Source organism: Bombina bombina, chromosome 1 (assembly GCF_027579735.1).
Source record: "Bombina bombina isolate aBomBom1 chromosome 1, aBomBom1.pri, whole genome shotgun sequence".
In the NCBI taxonomy this organism is placed as follows: Eukaryota; Metazoa; Chordata; class Amphibia; order Anura; family Bombinatoridae; genus Bombina; species Bombina bombina.
In genome coordinates, this window is record NC_069499.1 from 299724136 (window position 1) to 299751595 (window position 27460).

At 38.9% G+C, this 27460-nt stretch overlaps 1 protein-coding gene across 1 annotated transcript in view; it reads left to right on the forward strand.

Moving 5' to 3' along the window:
- The window catches only part of ADCY5 (adenylate cyclase 5), a 344935-nt gene that overhangs the window by 196415 nt on the left and 121060 nt on the right, over positions 1-27460 (forward strand). Inside the window, exons 7-10 of the mRNA XM_053698067.1 lie at positions 1586-1726; positions 9146-9168; positions 15138-15282; positions 21171-21268. Coding sequence (XP_053554042.1) covers positions 1586-1726; positions 9146-9168; positions 15138-15282; positions 21171-21268 — 407 coding nt within the window. The remainder of the gene's footprint in view (positions 1-1585; positions 1727-9145; positions 9169-15137; positions 15283-21170; positions 21269-27460) is intronic.

A 27460-nucleotide genomic window follows, 5' to 3' on the forward strand; every position in this document is an offset into this window, starting at 1 on the left:
ATGGAAGTGAATTGGAACTTTTTTTGAAAAATGCATACTTTGCTTACGCTGTAGGCATTTATCATTGCACAAGCATTTCTAGTGAAATGCTTGTGCAATGCGGCCCCTGCAGATTTGCCACCAATCGGCCGCTAACAGGGGGTGTCAATCATCCCGATCGTATCCAAACGGGATGCTTGCTGTCCGCCCCCTCAGAGGTGGCGGACAAGTCTTAGGACCGCTGCTTCTTAACTCTTGTTTCCGGCGAGCCTGAAGGCTCGCACGGAAACTGCAGCATACCCTACATAGTAAATCGGCCCGTTATCTGAATCATGAAAGTTTAATTTTGAGTTTGATGTCCCTTTATGCACTTAAAAAATAAATAAATTACAACCTATACAACGAAAGGGGTATTATAGGATATGCAGCCAAAGCAAAAGTAAGATATTGAAGACATATCATATCGTTAATTAAATATAGAGGGAGAATGCTTAATATGATTGAATGTAGTTTTTTTCCAGTTAAAAGGGCATGAAACCCCAAATTTATCTTTCGTGATTCAGATACAGGCCTCAATTAAACAACTCCCAGACGGACAAGGGCGTACATCTCCACTTCTGTCTGTCTGGCATCTCGGCTAGTGGGCAGCAATAGGGTCCTTTTCTACTGAATAATTAGAATTTAAATTTAAAAAAGTTCTTGCTATTGGCTGATTCAAATCATCCAATAAGGATTGACTGATTTAAAAAGAATTAAGCGGTACCCTTATATATTAGGTTTCCGCCTTCCGGGATTTTAGTGTGCGGCGGCGATCGCATGAAGAGCAGGGCCCCCTTAAGAGGGCCGAAGACCAGAAGATTGCGTAGCGGAGGCGGCAGAAAAGGCCACAGAAGTCTGCCTCCACCTTTACTACCCCTTCCCCAGCTTTGGACAGCCAACATTGTTATATTAATATACTTTATAGCATTCAAACTTCTAAATGTCTGCCTGTTTCCAAGCAAATATAGACAGCCTCTTATCACATGCTTTTGTATTTGATTTTCGCAACAGGAGATTGCTAGTTCATGTGGGCCATATAGATAACATTGTGCTCACGACTCGTGAGTTGTGCACAACACAGCTAAAATGCAAGTCAATAGATAATAAATAAAAAGTCATGTGATCAGGAGGCTGTCAAAAGAGGCTTAGATACAATGTAATCACAGAGGTTAAAAATATATTAATATAACTGTGTTTGTTGTGCAAAACTGGGGAATGGATAATAAAGGGATTATCTATCTATTTAAACATTAACATTTTTTGAGTTGATTGTCCCTTTAAGTCTACAAATATTTAAGATTTCATTTGGGTGTAGACTTGTACCTGTGACACTTGGAAATAACACCATAATATGTATAGAGGAAATCAATTCTTATTGCCTTTACTAGATTTGTATCCATATTTATGGTAATATTTCTAGTGCTTCCTCTCTCCTGCCCTATTTAAAAGCTCAAACATTCACTGTTACTGTGTGTGTCATGTTGTCACTAAATCAATGCTCACTTAATCTTCCAGAGCATTTGCTTAGTGGTGATGCTCACTATTGATCTGTTTCTGTTCCCTATAGAAAGACGAAAAGGCCATGATCGCAAAGATGAACAGGCAGCGCACAAACTCTTTAGGGCACAACCCGGCCCACTGGGGGATTGAAAGACCGTTTTACAACCACCTTGGATCAAACCAGGTCTCCAAGGAAATGAAAAGAATGGTGAGTGGACTTATTAGTTTGAAGAGTTGCCTTGTAGTGATCTGTGGTTTATGCATTCAGCTCCATACTGAGGAATCCTTAATTTTTAGTTATGTGCATTTCACACTGGATTAAGTTTATATTCTCATAATAACAGTACTTACAGACATTTCCTAGAGATCTTATATTATTTATTTAGCTTATGTTTTTTTCTATGTAAAAAAAAATATTGTAGGTGGCTTCTGTATACACATTAGATGTGATGAGCATCACCATGGGTCCTACAATAATGAGTTTATACAATAATTCATTCTTCCTCTATGCCTGTGAGTATGAACAAAAGCCCAGTCATCTCTTGCTAGACCATAATTCCTTGTGAAACCAATGTGTACTGGCATTATCACAACTCAGCTGAACAAAACTCACTGCTTAGGGAGATTTAAAGGGACAGTGTACTGTAAAACGTGATTCCCCTTAATGGGTTTCCAATGAGTATAAAATGAATAGAAAATTGTTCCTTTTAGTTTATTTTTTAATATGAACTAGCTGGTTTTGCTCTTTGAAACCGCAACCCATTAAAACGGGTTGAGCTTGCAGGGATGTCAATTCTTACATTATCCCTGTCTATACACACACACACAAAGTCGCCTTATGTTTTCTCTTTTTGTATACTTAGAGAGAACAATTGAAAATGAACATTTGAGTACTTATCTCTATGACCGCCCTGCTAGTAGTGTAACTTATACTCCTGGTTATGTTTACATAGCGCTTCCATAGTGAATACTTCGGTATTTAGATTTCCAATATATGGGGGGATACAACAAGCAAAATCAGCTATTTCAAATGATAAAATAAAGCAAAATAGGTTATTTGTAATCAATTTAATATTCTCCAGCATGTAAAATAGATAATTGGGAACACATTAAAGAGAACATTTTACAGTACACTGCCCCTTTAAGCACAAGAACTTCTGGATCCAGTTGGACATCTGCACTGAACCAACTAGACCACAAGCTGTGAGGTTGGCTTCTAGTGAGAAAATTTCTCCACACGGATTAATGCATTGTTTAAAAAAAGTGCCTTTTAAAATGAAATTATACTTTGACACTGATACCTCTCTTGCTTTTTAATATTTAAAGAACACAGAATGTCTTATCTTAAAAAGGAAATTAAAAATGACCTAATACATTATTTTCTTACACTCAGGTATTTACAAAGGATTTTTCATGCACAAAGGCACAAACTGATTTTAGAGTGAAACTTTGATTTGGGGTACAAACTGCAAGATGTGTGTCACAAACTCCTCTTCTGATCAAACTGTACGGGGAGTCTGTGACTGAGATGCGAGGATGAAAGGGTTAACTAAACACTTTCTAAACTATTCTAACTCCAGAAAGTACAAAAATCCCTTTTATCACCACCCACTATCTGCATTTATAACTCCAAATGTTGCCACCATCAACGATAGTTTAAACTGGGAGTCCTTTATCCCCCTACTTCACAGATTCAAATCCAAAAACTCAATTTGGCAAAATTCAATCTATATATGTATGTATAAATAAATATAAATAACTGATAAACTCTTAGGGGCCGAATGATCAAGCCCTGAACGGAGCTTGATGAAGCAGAAAATAGAAGACCGCTGCTTCATAACCTTTCCACATGCTCTGAGTCCGCGGACAGCAATCAACCTGATCAGATACGATCGGGTTGATTGACAGCCCCTGCTAGTGGCCGATTGGCCGCGAATCTGCAGGGGGGCGGTATTGCACCAGCAGTTCACAAGAACTGCTTGTGGAATGCGGAGAGTGTATGCTGTCCGCATTCAGTGATGTCTGTCAGACATGATCTGCTGATCTGATCATGTCGTATAGACATTTGATAAATCGGCCCCATATTGTAAAACAACAAATTGTTACCAGTCTCTCAAGTAACTTGAATTTAAATGTTAAGACAAAAGACAAAACTATAATAAGAAATATTTATGACAAAAATGGTCAGAGTGCATTAACCTTAATGAGATACGGAAAAATATACAAACATACACGTCGCAATACAGTTTTAAGATAAAAAGGATTACAACAGAAAGCCTATACACTCTACTCATAATCCAGCAAATGTATACGTTTTCCTACTCAAGGAGAATTGAGATCCTGGGTCACTCACACAATTTCAGAAACAATGCGCTCCAGCAAATGTCAATTTTTGTGTAATTCTCCCCACTATATACATGAAACCAGCTCAGGTTCCTAAGCCAGCCCACTTTGGTTAAAGGGGTTAAGAGAATCCACCCCAGCTTTTATGTCAGTTTTATTCTCAGTTAACAAAAGTCCTGAATTTTCCCATTAGCATAACTTTTGCACAAACACACCTTATTTACCTGCAAGGTAAGCTTTAGGCTGTCCCAACATTGTGATATCAAACACCATGCATTTTCCATTCTTTATTGTTCCAAGGCATTTTTACTTATACAAGTTTATTTTTTACATGGCTACGTATCCTGTTAATTACCTCAGATCTTTGTGTTGGTGACATACTGTTGTCAGTCAGCTATGTCAAGTGTTATTGCTTTTAAAGGCTGGTATCATGCTATGGAAATACCTTGGGGGTTAGTGATGTACATCTCACGAAGAGTGCCCTTAAAATATTTATGTCTGTTTTCTAAGAGAATTCCTAAGTTAAGGTTACAAGAAAATTAACCTCTTCTATGCTGTACAGTGCTCGGTAAATTACAGTGCGTATATTAGTTAAAACAATAACCCAAAAAGATATATTGTAAATAATCTATAGAGATTACCCAGATACCATATTTAAACCAGAAATAATACTTATTTGTCACATATCTTTATTTATGAAGAGTACTAGATTGAGCTCTTTAGAGTCCTATATACTGATCTTTGAATTTAAATGTATTGGCATTTTCTAATTAAAAAAAAAGTACATAAAGAGGGGCATATTTATCAAGTTCCGTATGGAGCTTGATGCCCCGTGTTTCTGGTGAGCCTGCAGGCTCGCCAGAAACAGCAGTTATGAAGCAGCGGTCACAAAGACCGCTGCTCCATAACCTGTCCGCCTGCAGGCGGACATACATCTCCAGAAATCAACCCGATCGAGTATGATCGGGTTGATTGACACCCCCTGCTGGCAGCCCATTGGCCGCGAGTCTGCAGGGGGCGGACTCTAGCGAGGTCTGGCGGACTTGATCCGCACTGTCGGATCAGGTCCGCCAGACTTTCATAAATAGGGGCCAGAGTCTATTGCTGATAGTCGTATTTCACTATTTCAAAGCTGACAAAGTTATCTTGTTTTTATTATTTTTAAATTATTTCTCTTTAAGTGTTTTCATGTTTTCCTTTTTTTGTATATGTTGATGTGGACAGTAGGGATGCACATTTGGATCTTTCGTGAGGATCTGAATGCAGAAGTAAGCAGTGGCTCGTGCTCTTTGGATATTTTCATAGCCTGATTGATTCTTGTAAAAGATCCGCACACTAAGATTTGGATTTGCACAGATATTAGTGTGGGGATCTTTTACAGGAATCAATCTGGCTACGAAAATAACCAAAGGGCACGAGCCACTGCTTACTTCCGAATTTGGATACTCACGAAAGATCCGAATGCGCATTCCTATTTCCTAATGGACAATTTTATCAAGGGATTCTTTGGTTTTAATTAGTTTGTTCTGTAACCTTTTGAAGACGCTTCTGCAATGCTGAATTCCTTCACAACGGAGACGTGAACAGTTAAAGGGATGCTAAACCCAGTTTTTTTCTTTCATGAGTCAGATAGAACATGCAATTTTAAGCAACTTTCTAATTTACTCTTATTATCAATTTTTATTCATTCTCTTGGTATCTTTATTTGGAAAGTAAGAATGTAAGCTTAGGAGCTGGCCCATTTTTAGTTCAGTACCTTGGTTGCGCTTGTAGATTGGTGCTTAAATGTAGCCACCAATCAGACAGCACTATCCAGGGTGCTGAGTCAAAAATGGGCCGGCTCCATAGCTTACATTCCTGCTTTTGAATAATGAAAGAAAAACATTCACAGAGATTACGAGTTTTGCGGAATCTGGGGTGCGTTGCTAACGCTTAGTTTCATCTCACCGCTCACCTAAAGTAACGCTGGTATTACAGGTTTTTTTAACCCGGCGTTAGCCGCAAAAAGGTGAGCGTAGAGCAGAATTTAGCTCCACATCTCACCTCAATAGCTGCTTACGGTAGCGGTAAGCTGGCTAAACACCTGCAAAAAAGCAGCGTTCAGCTTCTAACGCAGCTCCATTGATTCCTATGGGGAAATAAAAGTTATGTCTACACCTAACACCCTAACATGAACCCTGAGTCTAAACACCCCTAATCTTACACTTATTAACTCCTAATCTGCTGCCCCCGACATCGCCGACACCTGCATTATATTATTAACCCCTAATCTGCCGCTCCGGACACCGCCGCCACCTACATTATACTTATTAAACCCTAATCTGCTGCCCCCAACATCGCTGACACCTACATTATATTTATTAACCCCTAATCTGCCGCACCCAATGTCGCCGCAAACTAACTACATTTATTAACCCCTAATCTGCCGCCCCCAATGTCGCCGACACTATAATAAATGTATTAACCCCTAAATCTAAGTCTAACCCTAAGTCTAAACCCCCTAACTTAAATATAATTTAAATAAAACGAAATAAAATAACTACAATTAAATAAATTATTCCTATTTAAAACTAAATACTTACCTATAAAATAAACCCTAAGATAGCTACAATATAACCAATAGTTACATTGTATCTGTTTTAGGATTTATATTTCTTTTACAGGCACAATAGTTATTAAATAGTTATTAACTATTTAATAACTACCTAGTTAAAATAAAGACAAATTTACCTGTAAAATAAACCCTAACCTAAGTTACAATTATACCTAACACTACACTATAATTAAATTAATTACCTAAATTAAAATAAATTAACTACAATTAACTACAATTAAATAAAATAAACTAAAGTACGAAAACCCCCCACTAAATTACAGAAAAAAATAAAATAATTACAAGAATTTTAAACTAATTACACCTAATCTAATCCCCCTAATAAAATAAAAAAGCCCCCCAAAATAATAAAAATCCCTACCCTACACTAAATGAAAAATAGCCCTTAAAAGGGCCTTTTGCGGGGCATTGCCCCAAAGTAATCAGCTCTATTACCTGTAAAAAAAAAATACAATACCCCCCCAACATTAAAACCCACCACCCACACACCCAACCCTACTCTAAAACCCACCCAATCCCCCCTTAATAAAACCTAACACTACCCCCTTGAAGATCACCCTACCGTGAGACGTCTTCACCCAGCCGGGCACAAGCGGTCCTCCAGAGGGGCAGAAGTCTTCATCTGATCCGGGCAGAAGAGGTACTCCAGACGGCCAGAAGTCTTCATCCAGGCGGCATCTTCTATCTTCATCCATCCGGAGCGGAGCGGGTCCATCTTGAAGCCAGCCGACGCGGAGCATCCATTCAGACCGACGACTACACGACGAATGACGGTTCCTTTAAATGACGTCATCCAAGATGGCGTCCCTTGAATTCCGATTGGCTGATAGGATTCTATCAGCCAATCGGAATTAAGGTAGGAAAAATCCTATTGGCTGATGCAATTTATTTAATTGTAGTAATTTTATTTCGTTTTATTTAAATTATATTTAAGTTGGGGGGGTTAGACTTAGGGTTAGACTTAGGTTTAGGGGTTAATAAATTTAATATAGTAGCGGCGACGTTGGGGTCGGCAGATTAGGGGTTAATAAATGTAGGTAGGTGTCGGCGATGTTAGGGACGGCAGATTAGGGGTTAATAAAATTTAACTAGTGTTTGCGAGGCGGGAGAGCGGCGGTTTAGGGGTTAATATATTTATTAAAGTGGCGGTGATGTCCGGTCGGCAGATTAGGGGTTAAAAACTTTGTGTTTGCGATGTGGGGGGGGGGCCTCGGTTTAGGGGTTAATAGGTAGTTTATAGGTGTTATTGTACTTTTTAGCACTTTAGTTAAGAGTTTTATGTTACGGCGTTAGCCCATAAAACTCTTAACTACTGACTTTTAAATGCGGTATCAGTCTTGACAGGAGAGGGTCTACCGCTCACTTCTTCCAAGACTCGTAATACCGGCGTTAGGCAAATCCCATTAAAAAGATAGGATACACAATTGACGTAAGGGGATTTGCGGTGAGCTCGAGTCGCGGAAAGAAAGGGAGCGGTACACCTGTACCTGCCAGACTCGTAATACCAGTGGGCGTTAAATAGCAACGTTGGGACCTCTCAACGCTGCTTTTTAAGGCTAACACAAGACTCGTAATTTCGCCGATTGGGTTTAGTATCCCTTTATTAACAGTTGCTAACCCTCTGATTGTAATAGAGAGTAACTTTCAACTTGAAGACAATTAATCTGTTTGAATTCCCCAGTTGTCTTGTTGCAGTGTTGCCATGTAGTTTTTCTGTGAAATATTAGTTTTACTAATGGCTTTCGTTAAATGTCTGCCAGTGTGTGTTTTTATTTCCAAGACTATGCCCAGCATTCCTTGCTGAAATAGAAATCTTCCATGACTGGCTTTTCTGCCTTTTTTTTCTGGACATATAAATACACTATATACTTAAGTATAATGAATAATTATCCTTCTTATACCTGATTATGGATTAAAAAGACAGGGTATAAATAGTAAAAATGTGTTTTAATTAAATATAGAAACCATTAAACAAAATTAAAATATAAGTAAAGTTATACTTGCATTAAAAAAACTTAAAGAGGCATGAAACCAAAATGTTTTCATTTACGATTTAGAAAGTGCATACAATTTGAAACAACTTTCTAATTTACTTATGCTATTTAATTTGCTTTATTCTATCAATAGTGTTTGTTCAAAAGCATATCTAGATAGGCTGAGTAGCTGTTGATTATTGGCTGGACATAAATGACTTGTGTGATTGGCTCGCCCAAGTGCATTGTTATTTCTTCAACAGGATATCTAAAGATGAAGTAAATTGAAATGTTCAAAATTGTATGGTCTATCTGAATCATGAAAGAAACTTTTTATGTTTCATGTCCCTTTAAGGAATTATGTTTCCAAATTGTTGTCTGTCTGGTCAAACAGTAACCTCAACACATTTCAGAGTCACGTCTCTTCCTTGGGTGTTTTTAATGCAAGCAATACCATTTTACTGTATTTGAATGTTGTTTAATGATTTTTACATTTAATTGACTCTTTTTAACTATTTATGAGCCATATTTTTAATTCATAAACTGCATAATTTTTTGTAAGATAGCTGCATTTGTAGTTATTTGTAATTATTTTATGCATTTGTTGTTGAGAGCTAGATTTCTAGTATTGAAATGTTTATGGATTTAAGCAAACTTTATTACAGAGACTTTTGTATCTCTTTTTTTTTCTTTTTAGGGTTTTGAAGATCCTAAAGACAAGTAAGTAACCTTTCTTTATACCAGTTCCTCTCCTCCATTGCTATCCCCTGAACCCCCTTAGCATGTAAGCCTAAGAGTCCAGCTGTTTGTAGATCACCTTCTTAAGAGCTGACTAGAACAGTGCAACTCTTGGCAGGGCCCTCTACCCATTTGATCCCTATAATTGTTTTGTTGTACTCCGCCTTTGTCTATAGTGCGGCGGAATCTGTTGGCGCTCTACAACTAACCGATAATAATAATAATTCCTGTACAGTTACATTCAAGAACATTTGAGTTTTTTATTGGTGTGAACCAAGTTTAAGTTAATTAGTTTCAGGCATAAAAAAAACAAAAAACTTTTATTAAAGATATGTAAGAATTGTTTTTTAAACAAGAGTACCAAGAAGATAGTTAACAGTTTCTGGAAGTACTTGTGGTATTAATTAAAATGTCAACACTATTGTCACTGCATTAGAACCACTGCCTTGGTCACAAAGGTTATATAGAGTAGATTCTTAAAGGAATAGTTTAGTCAAAATTAAACTTTCATGATTCAGATAGAGCAGGCAATTTTAAGCAACTTTTGGATTTACCCCTATTATCAATTTTTCTTTGTTCTCTTGCTATCAATATTTGAAAAAGCAAGAATGTAAGCTTAGGAGCCGGCCCATTTTTAGTTCAGAACCTGGGTAACACTTTCTGATTGGTGTCTAAATGTAGCCACCAATCAGCAAGCACTTCCCAGGTGCTGAGCCAAAAATGGGCCGGCTTAAGCATAATTTCAAATAAAGATAACAAGAAAACAAAGTAAAATGGAAAACTGAAGTAAATTAAAAAGTTGCTTAACATTGCATGCTCTATCTGAATCATAAAGTTTATTTTTGACTAGACTATCCCTTTAATGTTTCTATTTTCACTGACTGTGAACTGAAAACATATAAGTTTAAGTAGTGAGTTAGAAGTTAGGAGGGCCTGTTCTGTTAAAGTAGATGGAGACTTAAAGAGACGTTAAATGTATAACAATGGAACATACTTTATTCTTTTGTTTTGACCATTTTTCCTGGAGTGATCTTACGGGATCCAGAACCTTGACCCTGCAACATGCAACATAGTGAGTGCTTCATCTATACAGCCGCTTAATTATTTATCTCTATTTGGTCGCATCACAGGAGTAAAGCTAAACATACTACAGAGACTTTTCTACTTTTCAAGGGGTGTGTCCCTGGACTGATGTGAGACAGCAAAACATTTAAAAATAATAGTTGTAAATTCATCTATTTTGCATGATAGTTTGCAATTATATGTCCATTTAATTAGCAGCAAATTTGTATAGAAATTTCTTCGACTGGCCTACTCATTTACATTGTCTAATCACTAAATTTGACCCCCAATACCACTGCAGTAAACTGTTACATTCTGCACATTCCCTCCGCAATCCATCAATACCCAGGGCTCCCCTCCTAACACTTAAAGGGACACTGTACCCAAATATTTTATTTCATGATTCAGATAGATAGTATCTTTATTTGAAAAGCAAGAATTTAAGTTTAGATGCCGGCCCATTTTTGGTGAACAACCTGGGTTGTCCTTGCTGATTGAACAGCACCAATAAACAAGTGCTGTCCATGGTACTGAACCACAAATTGGCTGGCTCCTTAGCTTAGATGTCTTCTTTTTCAAATAAAGAAAGCAAGAGAACGAAGAAAAATTGATAATAGGAGTAAATTAGAAAGTTGCTTAAAATAGCTTGCTCTATATGAATCACAAAAGAAAAAAATTGGGTTCACTGTCCCTTTAAAAGGACAGTCTGCTCCAGAATTTTTATTGTTAAAAAAAGATAGATAATCCCTTTATTTCCCATTCTCCAGTTTTGCATCACCAACACATATTAATATACTTTTTAACCTCTGTGATTACCTTGTATCGAAGCCTCTGCAGACTGCCCGCTTATTTTCAGTTCTTGCATTATAGCCAAGTAGTGCTGACTCATAAATAACGCCACAGACGTGAGAACAATGTTATCTATATGACACACATGAACTAGCGCTGTCTAGCTGTGAAAAACTGAAAAAATGCACTGAGATAGGTGGCGGCTTTCAAGGGTTCAGAAACTAGCAAATGAAAAGAACCAAGAGAACAAAGCACATTTGATGATAAAAGTAAATAAGCATAATTTCAAATAAAGATAACAAGAGCACATAGTAAAATGGAAAATTGAAGTAAGTTAGAAAGTTGTTTAAAAGTGCATGTCCTATCTGAATCATGTTTAATTTTTACTAGGCTGTCCCTTTAAGGGATACTCTTTGAATAATAAAACCCAAACCCAAAAAAATGTTGCTATTCTCCTACCTAAATTTAGATTCAAGAAAGGTCTAACTTTAGTTTCTGCAAGACCTTGTGTTTTAATTTCTGGACATTTGTCTAAGTCTAATCTGGAGATTCTTCCTATTTAAAAAATAAATACATTTTTACCATCTTTTTTATTGAAATTCTTATAAAGTTACAGACTTGTTTTAAAGGGACACGAAACCCAAATGTTTTTCTTTCATGACTTAGAAAGAGCATGCAATTTTAAACAACTTTCTAATTTATTTCTATTATCTAATTTGCTTCATTCTCTTGATATCCTTTGCTGAAAAGCGTATCTAGATAGGCCTAGTAGCTGCTGATTGGTGGCTGCACATAGATGCCTCGTGTGATTGGCTAACCCATGTCCAGTGCTATTTATTCAACAAAGGATATCTAAAGAATAAAGCAAATGATATAATAGAAGTAAATTGGAATGTTGTTTAAAATTATTCTCTATCTGAATAATTAAAGAAAAATGTTGGGTTTAATGTCCCTTTAATATTCCATACATTGACATTTAGATGATAGATTTTTGTCTGTGCAAATTATACAGTACATAACTGATGGTTATGATTAAATTAACATAATTATAATAAACTAGTTCGTATTCACATAACTTCAGTGTAAACTTTACACTGTTATTCAGATAAACATGTCCAGTGTCTAGTCCGCTTTTAGAAGAGTCTCTTGCCAATCCATTGAGTGGAAAATACTGCCTTGGTGCCTCGTCCAGGTCTTCTGAGTATTGTGGGCTTTTCATGTGGAGATTTTTATTTGCGTTTGGTATTATTTTATGATCCGTATCAGGTTAGTCATTAGTAAAAGAGTTAGAAAGTGACAAAGAGGAAGCAAGGATAGCCAGGAAGTGAAATAGGACAGTAGGTTGGGAGCCCCCGGATTTGCCTGTACCGTCTTGTTATTCTACTAGGTCTCTTCTGTTTCCCCCTACAGCTTGTGTCTCTTGAATGGATTCCTCCCAGAGGAATTTTATGTCTAAGATAGTGTTCAGTTTCTGTCTTTTAAGGTAACCATATTCTTCTAGGGATAATAAGTCTGTGACTTTTACCTTCCACATTTGTGTTGTTGGGATGTCTGGCATCTTCCACTTATGTACAATTAGTGAGTTAGCTCCATTTAGGCCTATTTGTAGTAATGTTAATCTTAGTGTGCAAGGGAACTTTGTCACGTCATTGAGCAGTGCAATCCTGGGGGTAAATGTAAAGCTGTTTGATAGAATAGTTTTGAAGTGTGATTCCACCCTTTCCATAGAGGTTTCAGTTTATTACATGCCCACCACTTATGTGTGTAGTTGCTTTTATTTTCACACCCTCTCCAGCATTTGTCACTTGCTCCTGGATATTTAGAGTGTAATCTGGTGGGCGTGAGGTACCAGCGCATCATTACTTTACTTTAAGTTTTAATCTTTGTATCAGTTTTCTGGATATCAAAATGGAATGTGTGATTGTATCGTGTTTGGCGCATAATTGTTCAAATGGGGTTAGGTTTCTTAGGTAGTCTACTTTGTGTGGGGAAGTGTGGATGAAGTGTGAAAGTTGGAAGCATTTAAAGCCAGTTAGTATAATTACCATTTGCTACTTCTCCAATTTCATCTCTGCCTTTAAGTTTTCCGTTGGTAATAAAGTCTTTTAGTGGGGTCGTTTATCCCCATTCTGCCAATCTTTGATGTCCCCTTTCTAGGCCTCCTATTAGTACCGCATTTGTAGGGATAGGGAAAAGGGGTGATCTTATGCGAGTGATATGTGGTCTTCGTGTAACTATTCGATCCCATGTGTCAAAAGTGTGTTTATCTCATTTTTGGCATTCTGGAGGTCTAAGATTTTTTTGGGATCCAACACAAGGCGCCTACCCTCCTATTTCAATTTTTAAACCAATGTCGATTGGTTAAGAGATTAAAGAATTAGAATTGTATTGTGAGGGCTTATTGTAAAAAAAATGAGCCGTCTACTGATTTGTTCATGCATATGATAATTTAGACATTAGAGAGATACATGTGAGATTAATACTTTTTCTTTGGTATATTAAGATTTATTACTGATTAACCAATCAAATAAGCGCAAATATATTGATATTGACGCTGACATTGAGCCCTTCCACTGCATTCTTGATTATTTTTAAACAATCAGGATTGCTTTAAACAATTCTAAACATGAAGGAATATCATACTAGGCCCTGACCAACACACTGGAACTGCTTTTTACTTTTTTTAAATTTGGTGTGTGTGTGTGTGTGTGTGTGTGTGGGGTATAGCAAACAGAGGATGCCTTAGGTGTTAGGTTGGTTACAGGATGCTGTAAGTAAGATCTTGTCTTTCATAATTGGCGTATCACATGGAGGGCGGGTGGTTGTTAGATTTGTTGGCTATGGATAATTGCAGTGTTTGAGGTCTTGGTTAGGGGCAAGTTGCCTACAAGATATAGCCACCAGTGCTTATTGTGGCTGGGTCGCAGTGAATTCGTTATTTTAGTTAGTTATTATATTACCACACTAAGGAATGCACTATAATTCTTTAGAATGTGCCTTGCAAAATGATTTCTGACAGTTTTTTTTTTTTACTAACAGCATTCCATTCCTGTATAAATTGCTGTGTTAGAATTTGCTAGGCTATACAGTATATATATATATATATATATATATATATATATATATATATATATATATAATATAATATATATGTCAATGTTACATATTGGCAGCGCTGTGTTCAACCACATCCAAAAACCAGCCACTTTTCTGCTTCTAAAGCATAATATAAAGAGTGTTTACTATCTGGTCACACAGTCCTGCCTTTACTGTCTATATTAACAAATCAAAAAATGTTCAGGGGAAAGGGAGACTTGCAAAATAAGAATCACACATATTACTAAACTGCTATGCTAGGTATGTTATGCAAATAGATCATAAAACACATATTGTGTTTAAATTAGCGTTTGCCAGAGGCAAGTGTTTTGTAAGTCTCACGAGTGCATCAGCCTTGTTACCAGGACAGACCTTATGTTGAGATGTCTAATTGTTGATCATAAGACCCTAGGACTTTTCATAGCACATGAGGAAGACTAACTATTCCTCATCTTCAATAAATTTCATGGAATTTTAAAGTAATTATACCTCAAAGAACATTACTTTATCTGCTTTGAAGTTTAAAAATAGAAAAACAAAGTCTTGCTAAAGGCTCTTCTTATAGAAGAGATTTTCTCCTTAAAATAGTTGCCACTTCTATAATCTTGACTGAGTGTAAATAAAGTACCTTGAAGCAAAAGAAAAAAAGAAACCTAATCAATGAAGTAGCAATTTACACAAATTGAACCATTTCTATAGTAGCTTATTCTTCTCAAACATCATAGTTAGATAATATATATATATATACATACAGTATATATATATATATATATATATATATATATATAAATTAGTAAATAAACAAAAACAACTGTAAGTGTAATGTACTGCTCTTTGCACATAAAGCTTATAATTCTTAAAACTATTGCTTGCAACATTTGTATGCCATTTATGATGTCAAAATTAAAATATTATAATATAAAATATAATGCAATTTAGGTATCAAGATGAAATCACAATCTTTGTACATAAATAAATGTGGTTTGTTTGGAACATCCATCCAGGAACATCCAGGAAAATATGAACCCAGAGGATGAGGTGGATGAATTTCTCGGACGGGCTATAGATGCAAGAAGTATTGACCGGCTGCGCTCAGAGCACGTGCGCAAGTTTCTGCTAACGTTCCGTGAGCCAGACCTAGAGAAAAAGGTAGAGAACCCAAAGCTCGATGTGCCATAAACCAATCCTATTACTTTTTAATACATGCAAGTAATTCTTCCTATACCATATACCCTGTCCCTGTTTGTATATATATTGCTCCATATTAGCCGTTATTATACATCCTATTGCATCACTGTGCACTGACCCACTGAAAAAAATTACCAGTTCTATTATTTTATGTAACATTTCCCTCTAACTCTGTGTATTATTCCATATTACTGCACAATATCTCCTTATTGAGGTGACAGTTACGATAACATATGGAGCCTATTCAAAGAAATGTTAAGATATTGTTGTAACTTTAAAAATCAGCTCTGTAGAATAACATAGGATGAAGATGTTCCATTTCACTAAAAGAGTGTGTCTTACAGAGCTCCCATATCACGTAGTAGTAGTGCTGGAACTCGCACCTTACTGATGGTTATATCAGAGGTACAGCAAGTATTAGCTCAGAATACTACACAGTCATTTTAGGGTATCAGCTCACATTTAAAGAGACTTGAAACGCTGATGGTTTAGATAGAATATGCAGTTTTAGGAGACTTTTCAATTTACTTCTCCTCTTTGCTGAAAAGGATTCCTAGATATGCTCGGGAGCAGCAATGCAGTACTGCTAGCTGGTGATTGGTTGGTACACACATATACCATTTGTCATTGGCTCACTAAGGCCTAGATTTGGAGTTTGGCGGTAGATGGGCTGTTAACGCTACGCGGGCTTTTTTCTGGCCGCACCATAAAATTAACTCTGGTATCGAGAGTTCAAAAAAATGCTGCGTTAGGCTCCAAAAAAGGAGCGTAGAGCATTTTTACCGCAAATGCAACTCTCGATACCAGAGTTGCTTACGGACGCGGACAGCCTCAAAAACGTGCTCGTGCACGATTCTCCCATAGGAAACAATGGGGCTGTTTGAGCTGAAAAAAAAACTAACACCTGCAAAAAAGCAGCGTTCAGCTCCTAACGCAGCCCCATTGTTTCCTATGGGGAAACACTTCCTACGTCTGCACCTAACACTCTAACATGTACCCCGAGTCTAAACACCCCTACCCTTACACTTATTAACCCCTAATCTGCTGCCCCCGCTATCGCTGACCCCTGCATTATATTATTAACCCCTAATCTTCCGCTCCGTAAACCGCCGCTACCTACATTATACCTATGTACCCCTAATCTACTGCCCCTAACACTGCCGACCCCTATATTATATTTATTAACCCCTAACCTGCCCCCCACAACGTCGCCGCCAGCTACTTACAATAATTAACCCCTAATCTGCCGACCGCAAAGCGCCGCCACCTACGTTATCCTTATGTACCCCTAATCTGCTGCCCCTAACACCGCCGACCCCTATATTATATTTATTAACCCCTAATCTGCCCCCCTCAACGTCGCCGACACCTGCCTACACTTATTAACCCCTAATCTGCCGAGCGGACCTGAGCGCTACTATAATAAAGTTATTTACCCCTAATCCGCCTCACTAACCCTATCATAAATAGTATTAACCCCTAATCTGCCCTCCCTAACATCGCCGACACCTAACTTCAATTATTAACCCCTAATCTGACGACCGGAGCTCACCGCTACTAGAATAAATGGATTAACCCCTAAAGCTAAATCTAACCCTAACACTAACACCCCCCTAAGTTAAATATAATTTTAATCTAACGAAATTAATTAACTCTTATTAAATAAATTATTCCTATTTAAAGCTAAATACTTACCTGTAAAAAAAATCCTAATATAGCTACAATATAAATTATAATTACATTGTAGCTATTTTAGGATTAATATTTATTTTACAGGCAACTTTGTAATTATTTTAACCAGGTACAATAGCTATTAAATAGTTAAGAACTATTTAATAGTTACCTAGTTAAAATAATAACAAAATTACCTGTAAAATAAGTCCTAACCTAAGTTATAATTAAACCTAACACTACCCTATCAATAAATTAATTAAATAAAATACCTACAATTACCTACAATAAAACCTAACACTACACTATCAATAAATAAATTAAATACAATTTCTACAAATAACTACAATTACATAAACTAACTAAAGTACAAAAAATAAAAAAGAACTAAGTTACAAAAAATAAAAAAATATTTACAAACATAAGAAAAATATTACAACAATTTTAAACTAATTACACCTACTCTAAGCCCCCTAATAAAATAACAAAGACCCCCAAAATAAAAAAATTCCCTACCCTATTCTAAATTAATAAATTTAAAAGCTCTTTTACCTTACCAGCCCTGAACAGGGCCCTTTGCGGGGCATGCCCCAAGAAAATCAGCTCTTTTGCCTGTAAAAAAAAAACATACAATACCCCCCCCCCAACATTACAACCCACCACCCACATACCCCTAATCTAACCCAAACCCCCCTTAAATAAACCTAACACTAAGCCCCTTGTCTTCACCATACCAGGTTCACCGATACGTCCTGGCATCCAGTGCTGAAGAGGTCCAGAAGAGGCTCCAAAGTCTTCCTCCTATCCGGCAAGAAGAGGACATCCGGACCGGCAAACATCTTCATCCAAGCTGCATCTTCGATCTTCTTCCATCCGGTGCGGAGCGGGTCCATGTTGAAGCATCCGACGCGGCTCCATCCTCTTCTTCCGGCGTCTCCCGACGAATGACGGTTCCTTTAAGGGACGTCATCCAAGATGGCGTCCCTCGAATTCCGATTGGCTGATAGGATTCTATCAGCCAATCGGAATTAAGGTAGGAATATTCTGATTGGCTGATGGAATCAGCCAATCAGAATTAAGTTCAATCCGATTGGCTGATCCAATCAGCCAATCAGATTGAGCTCGCATTCTATTGGCTGATCGGAACAGCCAATAGAATGCGAGCTCAATCTGATTGGCTGATTGGATCAGCCAATCGGATTGAACTTGATTCTGATTGGCTGATTCCATCAGCCAATCAGAATATTCCTACCTTAATTCCGATTGGCTGATAGAATCCTATCAGCCAATCGGAATTCGAGGGACGCCATCTTGGATGACGTCCCTTAAAGGAACCGTCATTCGTCGGGAGACGCCGGAAGAAGAGGATGGATCCGCGTCGGATGCTTCAACATGGACCCGCTCCGCACCGGATGGAAGAAGATCGAAGATGCAGCTTGGATGAAGATGTTTGCCGGTCCGGATGTCCTCTTCTTGCCGGATAGGAGGAAGACTTTGGAGCCTCTTCTGGACCTCTTCAGCACCGGATGCCAGGACGGATCGGTGAACCTGGTATGGTGAAGACAAGGTAGGAAGATCTTCAGGGGCTTAGTGTTAGGTTTATTTAAGGGGGGTTTGGGTTAGATTAGGGGTATGTGGGTGGTGGGTTGTAATGTTGGGGGGGGGGTATTGTATGTTTTTTTTTACAGGCAAAAGAGCTGATTTTCTTGGGGCATGCCCCGCAAAGGGCCCTGTTCAGGGCTGGTAAGGTAAAAGAGCTTTTAAATTTATTAATTTAGAATAGGGTAGGGAATTTTTTTATTTTGGGGGTCTTTGTTATTTTATTAGGGGGCTTAGAGTAGGTGTAATTAGTTTAAAATTGTTGTAATATTTTTCTTATGTTTGTAAATATTTTTTTATTTTTTGTAACTTAGTTCTTTTTTATTTTTTGTACTTTAGTTAGTTTATGTAATTGTAGTTATTTGTAGAAATTGTATTTAATTTATTTATTGATAGTGTAGTGTTAGGTTTTATTGTAGGTAATTGTAGGTATTTTATTTAATTAATTTATTGATAGGGTAGTGTTAGGTTTAATTATAACTTAGGTTAGGACTTATTTTACAGGTAATTTTGTTATTATTTTAACTAGGTAACTATTAAATAGTTCTTAACTATTTAATAGCTATTGTACCTGGTTAAAATAATTACAAAGTTGCCTGTAAAATAAATATTAATCCTAAAATAGCTACAATGTAATTATAATTTATATTGTAGCTATATTAGGATTTATTTTACAGGTAAGTATTTAGCTTTAAATAGGAATAATTTATTTAATAAGAGTTAATTAATTTCGTTAGATGTAAATTATATTTAACTTAGGGGGGTGTTAGTATTAGGGTTAGACTTAGCTTTAGGGGTTAATACATTTATTAGAATAGCGGCAAGATTCGGTCGTCAGATTAGGGGTTAATGTTTGAAGTTAGGTGTCGGCGATGTTAGGGAGGGCAGATTAGGGGTTAATACTATTTATGATAGGGTTAGTGAGGCGGATTAGGGGTTAATAACTTTATTATAGTAGCGCTCAGGTCCGCTCGGCAGATTAGGGGTTAATAAGTGTAGGCAGGTGTCGGCGACGTTGAGGGGGGCAGATTAGGGGTTAATAAATATAATATAGGGGTCGGCGGTGTTAGGGGCAGCAGATTAGGGGTACATAAGGATAACGTAGGTGGCGGCGCTTTGCGGTCGGCAGATTAGGGGTTAATTATTGTAGGTAGCTGGCGGCGACGTTGTGGGGGGCAGGTTAGGGGTTAATAAATATAATACAGGGGTCGGCGGGGTTAGGGGCAGCAGATTAGGGGTACATAAGTATAACGTCGGTGGCGGTCGGCAGATTAGGGGTTAAAAAAATTTAATCGAGTTGCGGCGATGTGGGGGGACCTCGGTTTAGGGGTACATAGGTAGTTTATGGGTGTTAGTGTACTTTAGGGTACAGTAGTTAAGAGCTTTATGAACCGGCGTTAGCCCAGAAAGCTCTTAACTCCTGCTTTTTTCCTGCGGCTGGAGTTTTGTCGTTAGAGCTCTAACGCTCACTTCAGAAACGACTCTAAATACCGGAGTTAGGAAGATCCCATTGAAAAGATAGGATACGCAATTGACGTAAGGGGATCTGCGGTATGGAAAAGTCGCGGCTGAAAAGTGAGCGTTAGACCCTATTTTGAGTGACTCCAAATACCGGCGGTAGCCTAAAACCAGCGTTAGGAGCCTCTAACGCTGGTTTTCACGGCTAACGCCAAACTCTAAATCTAGGCCTAAATGTGCAATAGAAAATGTTCTGACGAATTAGATCATTGTGCTGTGGTATGTTTATGTCCCTTTAAAATCAAAGCATCATTCCTTTCAGAAAACAGCATCACCTCACATTTCAGTCAGAGCACCACTAATATTTCAGGGCAGATCTGTGCATAGTAGTGCATTGTTTTAGTGCTGAATAAACCTGCCTTTTCTTGACAAACCATTGATTTCCTGCTAATTTCAATATAAATTGCAATAGTTCTTACTACATTTTTTTTCATGCAGAGATATTTTAATTGTAAATTTAAATCTATTTAAAAGCACATAAAGCATACAATTTTAAGCAACTTTTCAATGTAATACTAATTTCATTATTTTGGTATTCTTTGTTGAAGGAGCAGAAATGCACTACTGGGAGCTAGCTGAATACAAGGGTAAGCCAATGACAAGAGGCATATATGTGCAGCCACCAATCAATAGCTAGCTCCCAGTAGTGCATTGCTGCTCTTTAGACTACCTAAGTATGTTTTTCAACAAAGAGAACAAGCAAATTAAATAATAGAAGTAAATTGAGAAGTTGTTTTAAAGTTTATGGTTTAAGTGAATCGTGAAAGAAACATTTTGGGTTTTATATCCCTTTAATTTTACATTTTAATATACATGATACTCATTTAGCAAATCATAATATATTGCAGACACCTCATAGTAAATCATAATTGCTGTCTATCTATTGGCCATTGAGGGACAATGTACTGATTTTGGTTTCCTGCTAGGAATTTTTATCTTTGTGTTTAAATACCACAAGGATGTAAACAGAACTGTACAGATGAGCAAATAGGTTGAATGATATAATTATTATGATTCTGAGGGAAAAAAGTGAATGTAAGTGAATTTTATGTTTTTTTCAGTATGCCAAGCAAGTGGATGATCGCTTTGGAGCTTATGTTTCCTGTGCATTTATAGTCTTCCTCTTTGTGTGCTTTGTTCAGATCACCATAGTACCACAGTAAGTACCTCTGTGTATTGCTTTTTTCTATACCTCAGATTCTCCATTTGTCTCTCTTATGTTCTTTCTTTTTATTTATTTCATTTACTCTTATTCTCTCTATTAGTTGTGTCATTATATTGTACTTTTTTCTGCCTCTACCCCTCTCTCAACCTCTCTCTTACGTCTGTGTTCCTCTCTTCCTCTTGCATCTGTCTTCCTCTCTTCTTTCTTGCGTCTGTCTTCCTCTCTTCTTTCTTGCGTCTGTCTTCCTCTCTTCTTTCTTGCGTCTGTCTTCCTCTCTTCTCTCTTGCGTCTGTCTTCCTCTCTTCTCTCTTGCGTCTGTCTTCCTCTCTTCTCTCTTGCTCCTGTCTTTCTCTCTTCTCTCTCGCGTATATCTTACTCTCTTCTCTCTTGTGTCTCTCTTCCTCTCTTCTCTCTCGCGTGTCTTCCTCTCTTCTCTCTTACTTCTGTCTTCCTCTTTTCTCTCTTATGACTGTCTTCCTCTCTTCTCTCTTGCGTCTGTCTTCCTCTTTTCTCTCTTGCGTCTGTCTTCCTCTCTTCTCTCTTGCGTCTGTCTTCCTCTCTTCTCTCTTGCGTCTGTCTTCCTCTCTTCTCTCTTACCTCTGTCTTCCTCTCTTCTCTCTTACCTCTGTCTTCCTCTCTTCTGTCTTGCGTCTGTCTACCTCTCTTCTCTCTTGCGTCTGTCTACCTCTCTCCTCTCTTGCGTCTGTCTTCCTCTCTTCTCTCTTGCGTCTGTCTTCCTCTCTTCTCTCTTGCGTCTGTCTTCCTCTCTTCTCTCTTGCGTCTGTCTTCCTCTCTTCTCTCTTGCGTCTGTCTTCCTCTCTTCTCTCTTACCTCTGTCTTCCTCTCTTCTCTCTTACCTCTGTCTTCCTCTCTTCTCTCTTACCTCTGTCTTCCTCTATTCTGTCTTGCGTCTGTCTTCCTCTATTCTCTCTTGCGTCTCTCTTCCTCTCTTCTCTCTTACCTCTGTCTTCCTCTCTTCTCTCTTACCTCTGTCTTCCTCTCTTCTGTCTTGCGTCTGTCTACCTCTCTTCTCTCTTGCGTCTGTCTACCTCTCTTCTCTCTTGCGTCTGTCTTCCTCTCTTCTCTCTTGCGTCTGTCTTCCTTTCTTCTCTCTTGCCACTGTCTTCCTCTCTTCTCTCTTGCGTCTGTCTTCCTCTCTTCTCTCTTGCGTCTGTCTACCTCTCTTCTCTCTTGCGTCTGTCTACCTCTCTTCTCTCTTGCGTCTGTCTTCCTCTCTTCTCTCTTGCGTCTGTCTACCTCTCTTCTCTCTTGCGTCTGTCTTCCTCTCTTCTCTCTTGCGTATGTCTTCCTCTCTTCTCTCATGCGTCTGTCTACCTCTCTTCTCTCTTGCGTCTGTCTTCATCTCTTCTCTCTTACCTCTGTCTTCCTCTCTTCTCTCTTGCGTCTGTCTTCCTCTCTTCTCTCTTGCTCCTGTCTTTCTCTCTTCTCTCTCGCGTATATCTTACTCTCTTCTCTCTTGTGTCTCTCTTCCTCTCTTCTCTCTCGCGTGTCTTCCTCTCTTCTCTCTTACTTCTGTCTTCCTCTTTTCTCTCTTATGACTGTCTTCCTCTCTTCTCTCTTGCGTCTGTCTTCCTCTTTTCTCTCTTGCGTCTGTCTTCCTCTCTTCTCTCTTGCGTCTGTCTTCCTCTCTTCTCTCTTGCGTCTGTCTTCCTCTCTTCTCTCTTACCTCTGTCTTCCTCTCTTCTCTCTTACCTCTGTCTTCCTCTCTTCTGTCTTGCGTCTGTCTACCTCTCTTCTCTCTTGCGTCTGTCTACCTCTCTCCTCTCTTGCGTCTGTCTTCCTCTCTTCTCTCTTGCGTCTGTCTTCCTCTCTTCTCTCTTGCGTCTGTCTTCCTCTCTTCTCTCTTGCGTCTGTCTTCCTCTCTTCTCTCTTACCTCTGTCTTCCTCTCTTCTCTCTTACCTCTGTCTTCCTCTCTTCTCTCTTACCTCTGTCTTCCTCTATTCTGTCTTGCGTCTGTCTTCCTCTATTCTCTCTTGCGTCTGTCTTCCTCTCTTCTCTCTTACCTCTGTCTTCCTCTCTTCTCTCTTACCTCTGTCTTCCTCTCTTCTGTCTTGCGTATGTCTTCCTCTCTTCTCTCTCGCGTGTGTCTTCCTCTCTTCTCTCTTACTTCTGTTTTCCTCTATTCTCTCTTACGTCTGTCTTCCTCTCTTCTCTCTTATGTCTGTTTTCATCTCTTCTCTCTTACGTCTGTCTTCCTCTCTTCTCTCTTATGTCTGTTTTCCTCTCTTCTCTCTTACGTCTGTCTTCCTCTCTTCTCTCTTGTGTCTGTCTTCCTCTCTTCTCTCTTGCGTCTGTCTTCCTCTCTTCTCTCTTGCGTCTGTCTTCCTCTCTTCTCTCTTGCGTCTGTCTTCCTCTCTTCTCTCTTACCTCTGTCTTCCTCTCTTCTCTCTTACCTCTGTCTTCCTCTCTTCTGTCTTGCGTCTGTCTACCTCTCTTCTCTCTTGCGTCTGTCTACCTCTCTCCTCTCTTGCGTCTGTCTTCCTCTCTTCTCTCTTGCGTCTGTCTTCCTCTCTTCTCTCTTGCGTCTGTCTTCCTCTCTTCTCTCTTGCGTCTGTCTTCCTCTCTTCTCTCTTACCTCTGTCTTCCTCTCTTCTCTCTTACCTCTGTCTTCCTCTCTTCTCTCTTACCTCTGTCTTCCTCTATTCTGTCTTGCGTCTGTCTTCCTCTATTCTCTCTTGCGTCTGTCTTCCTCTCTTCTCTCTTACCTCTGTCTTCCTCTCTTCTCTCTTACCTCTGTCTTCCTCTCTTCTGTCTTGCGTCTGTCTACCTCTCTTCTCTCTTGCGTCTGTCTACCTCTCTTCTCTCTTGCGTCTGTCTTCCTCTCTTCTCTCTTGCGTCTGTCTTCCTTTCTTCTCTCTTGCGTCTGTCTTCCTCTCTTCTCTCTTGCGTCTGTCTTCCTCTCTTCTCTCTTGCGTCTGTCTACCTCTCTTCTCTCTTGTGTCTGTCTACCTCTCTTCTCTCTTGCGTCTGTCTTCCTCTATTCTCTCTTGCGTCTGTCTACCTCTCTTCTCTCTTGCGTCTGTCTTCCTCTCTTCTCTCTTGCGTATGTCTTCCTCTCTTCTCTCTTGCGTCTGTCTACCTCTCTTCTCTCTTGCGTCTGTCTTCCTCTCTTCTCTCTTACCTCTGTCTTCCTCTCTTCTCTCTTACCTCTGTCTTCCTCTCTTCTGTCTTGCGTCTGTCTACCTCTCTTCTCTCTTGCGTCTGTCTACCTCTCTTCTCTCTTGCGTCTGTCTTCCTCTCTTCTCTCTTGCGTCTGTCTTCCTCTCTTCTCTCTTGCGTCTGTCTTCCTCTCTTCTCTCTTGCGTCTGTCTTCCTCTCTTCTCTCTTGCGTCTGTCTTCCTCTCTTCTCTCTTGCGTCTGTCTTCCTCTCTTCTCTCTTACCTCTGTCTTCCTCTCTTCTCTCTTACCTCTGTCTTCCTCTATTCTGTCTTGCGTCTATCTTCCTCTATTCTCTCTTGCGTCTGTCTACCTCTCTTCTCTCTTGCGTCTGTCTACCTCTCTTCTCTCTTGCGTCTGTCTTCCTCTCTTCTCTCTTACGTCTATCTTCCTCTCTTCTCTCTTACGTCTGTCTTCCTCTCTTCTTTCTTGTGTCTGTCTTCCTCTCTTCTCTCTTGCGTCTGTCTTCCTCTCTTCTCTCTTGCGTCTGTCTTCCTCTCTTCTCTCTTGCGTCTGTCTTCCTCTCTTCTCTCTTGCGTCTGTCTTCCTCTCTTCTCTCTCTTGTATGTCTTCCTCTCTTCTCTGTTACGTCTGTCTTTCTCTCTTCCCTCTTGTGCCTGTCTTCCTCTCTTCTCTTTCGCATATGTCTTGCTCTCTTCTCTCTTGCGTCTGTTTTCCTCTCTCTTCTCTCTTATGTCTGTCTTCCTCTCTTCTCTCTTGCGTATGTCTTCCTCTCTTCTCTCTCGCGTGTGTCTTCCTCTCTTCTCTCTTACTTCTGTTTTCCTCTATTCTCTCTTACGTCTGTCTTCCTCTCTTCTCTCTTATGTCTGTTTTCATCTCTTCTCTCTTACGTCTGTCTTCCTCTCTTCTCTCTTATGTCTGTTTTCCTCTCTTCTCTCTTACGTCTGTCTTCCTCTCTTCTCTCTTGTGTCTGTCTTCCTCTCTTCTCTGTTGCGTCTGTCTTCCTCTCTTCTCTCTTGCATCTGTCTTCCTCTCTTCTCTCTTGCGTCTGTCTTCCTCTCTTCTCTCTTGCGTCTGTCTTCCTCTCTTCTCTCTCTTGTATGTCTTCCTCTCTTCTCTGTTACGTCTGTCTTTCTCTCTTCCCTCTTGTGCCTGTCTTCCTCTCTTCTCTTTCGCATATGTCTTGCTCTCTTCTCTCTTGAGTCTGTCTTCCTCTCTCTTCTCTCTTATGTCTGTCTTCCTCTCTTCTCTCTTGCGTATGTCTTCCTCTCTTCTCTCTCGCGTGTGTCTTCCTCTCTTCTCTCTTACTTCTGTTTTCCTCTATTCTCTCTTACGTCTGTCTTCCTCTCTTCTCTCTTATGTCTGTTTTCATCTCTTCTCTCTTACGTCTGTCTTCCTCTCTTCTCTCTTATGTCTGTTTTCCTCTCTTCTCTCTTACGTCTGTCTTCCTCTCTTCTCTCTTGTGTCTGTCTTCCTCTCTTCTCTGTTGCGTCTGTCTTCCTCTCTTCTCTCTTGTGTCTGTCTTCCTCTCTTCTCTGTTGCGTCTGTCTTCCTCCCATCCCTCTTACCTCTGTCTTCCTCTCTTCTCTCTTGAGTCTGTCTTCCTCTCTTCTCTGTTATGTCTGTTTTCCTCTCTTCTCTCTTGTGCCTGTCTTCCTCTCTTCTCTCTCACGTATGTCTTGCTCTCTTATTGTCCCTCCTTGTCCCTCTGAACACCCAGCACTTCACTACCCGTTTCTAAGCAAAATCCCCACCCCTTGTTTCATTTTATTGAAAGAAGCGAAATAGCAGAGCCCAAAGTCCCTAAAGGAGAGTTTTGGTTCCCTACCCTTGAGAAAGTGGGTTTCTTGTAATATTATATTGACTCCCATTTAGCGAAGGCTTCGCAAAGTGAGGGACCTTTTCTGGAGGATATTAAAACCCTTGGCATTAATTGAAAGGATGGTTAAGTCTTTATGGAGTTTAGACATAACTGAGCATATGTGTTGAAAGCTAGAAAAATAAGTGGCAGTAGGAAAGGCCTTACAAGGAGAGATAAGAAAAATTTGTCAGTTGTGTGCATTGCAAACAAGTTTGAAAATGAGCCGCTCTGATGGTGTGACGGGGGGTGCCAGGTGTATCAGTGGTGGTTAGCAGCACATCCAAGGAAAGCAGGAAATATAATTGGCTGGTAAGGAAGCTATAGTGGGGGTTCCCTTTTTATTAAATCTATTTATTGGCCCTCCTCATAGGCTAGGTAAGTTGCAGGGCTGCACAGAACAAAAAGAAGCTTTGGAAAGCCGCCATGTTCCAGCACGGCGCGACTCCGCTCCCGTGAATTTAAATTTTTTATATAATTTTGCATTATTTTAAAAGGAACATTATTTGAAACATCCAAACAAATAGTTGCTTTAATAAATGAACATTCCAATAATTGTGTGTTAGTTTCATAATTGTAGTAGTTGATTTGGGCAACAGATTTAACCTTCAGATATATTTTGTTGATGTGGTTAAACTTCCATTTAATTCATTCATTTCCATTTCAGGAAGCTTCGAACCTAATGCATTTGTTCAGTAAAATAATAGTTTGCTTGCTGTATGGCAGACAGAGCAGTAATTTGCATTAAACTACACTGTGTATGGATAGACCATGTCTCTCCGAGTTAAAATCAGCCCAGACCCTTTACAAAGTCACGTGATTATTAAAATACAATTTCAGATTTATTAAATAGAAATGTGTTAGTAAAAGAAATTTTCTAAAAAGCTACATAGATTGCTGCTATGCTCTGTGTTGGAGGAATATAGGCACCTTGTAATCATAGGCAGAGCTAAAAGGTTTTCACAACTGTGTAAAATAAATCTTCATATTTTATGTTACAGGATATATGGGCATATTGGGCCTATGTTTCTTATATGCCATTAATATTTCTATGTTTAAAGGAATTTGCTCCTAGGCTTAACAAATCTAGGAATTTCTGAATTAACATTTTAAATAACAACAACTCGCACGCAGTTCTTAAGAAAATATACCCAGTGCTAACGGATGATTGTGAGAGTTACATAAGGGC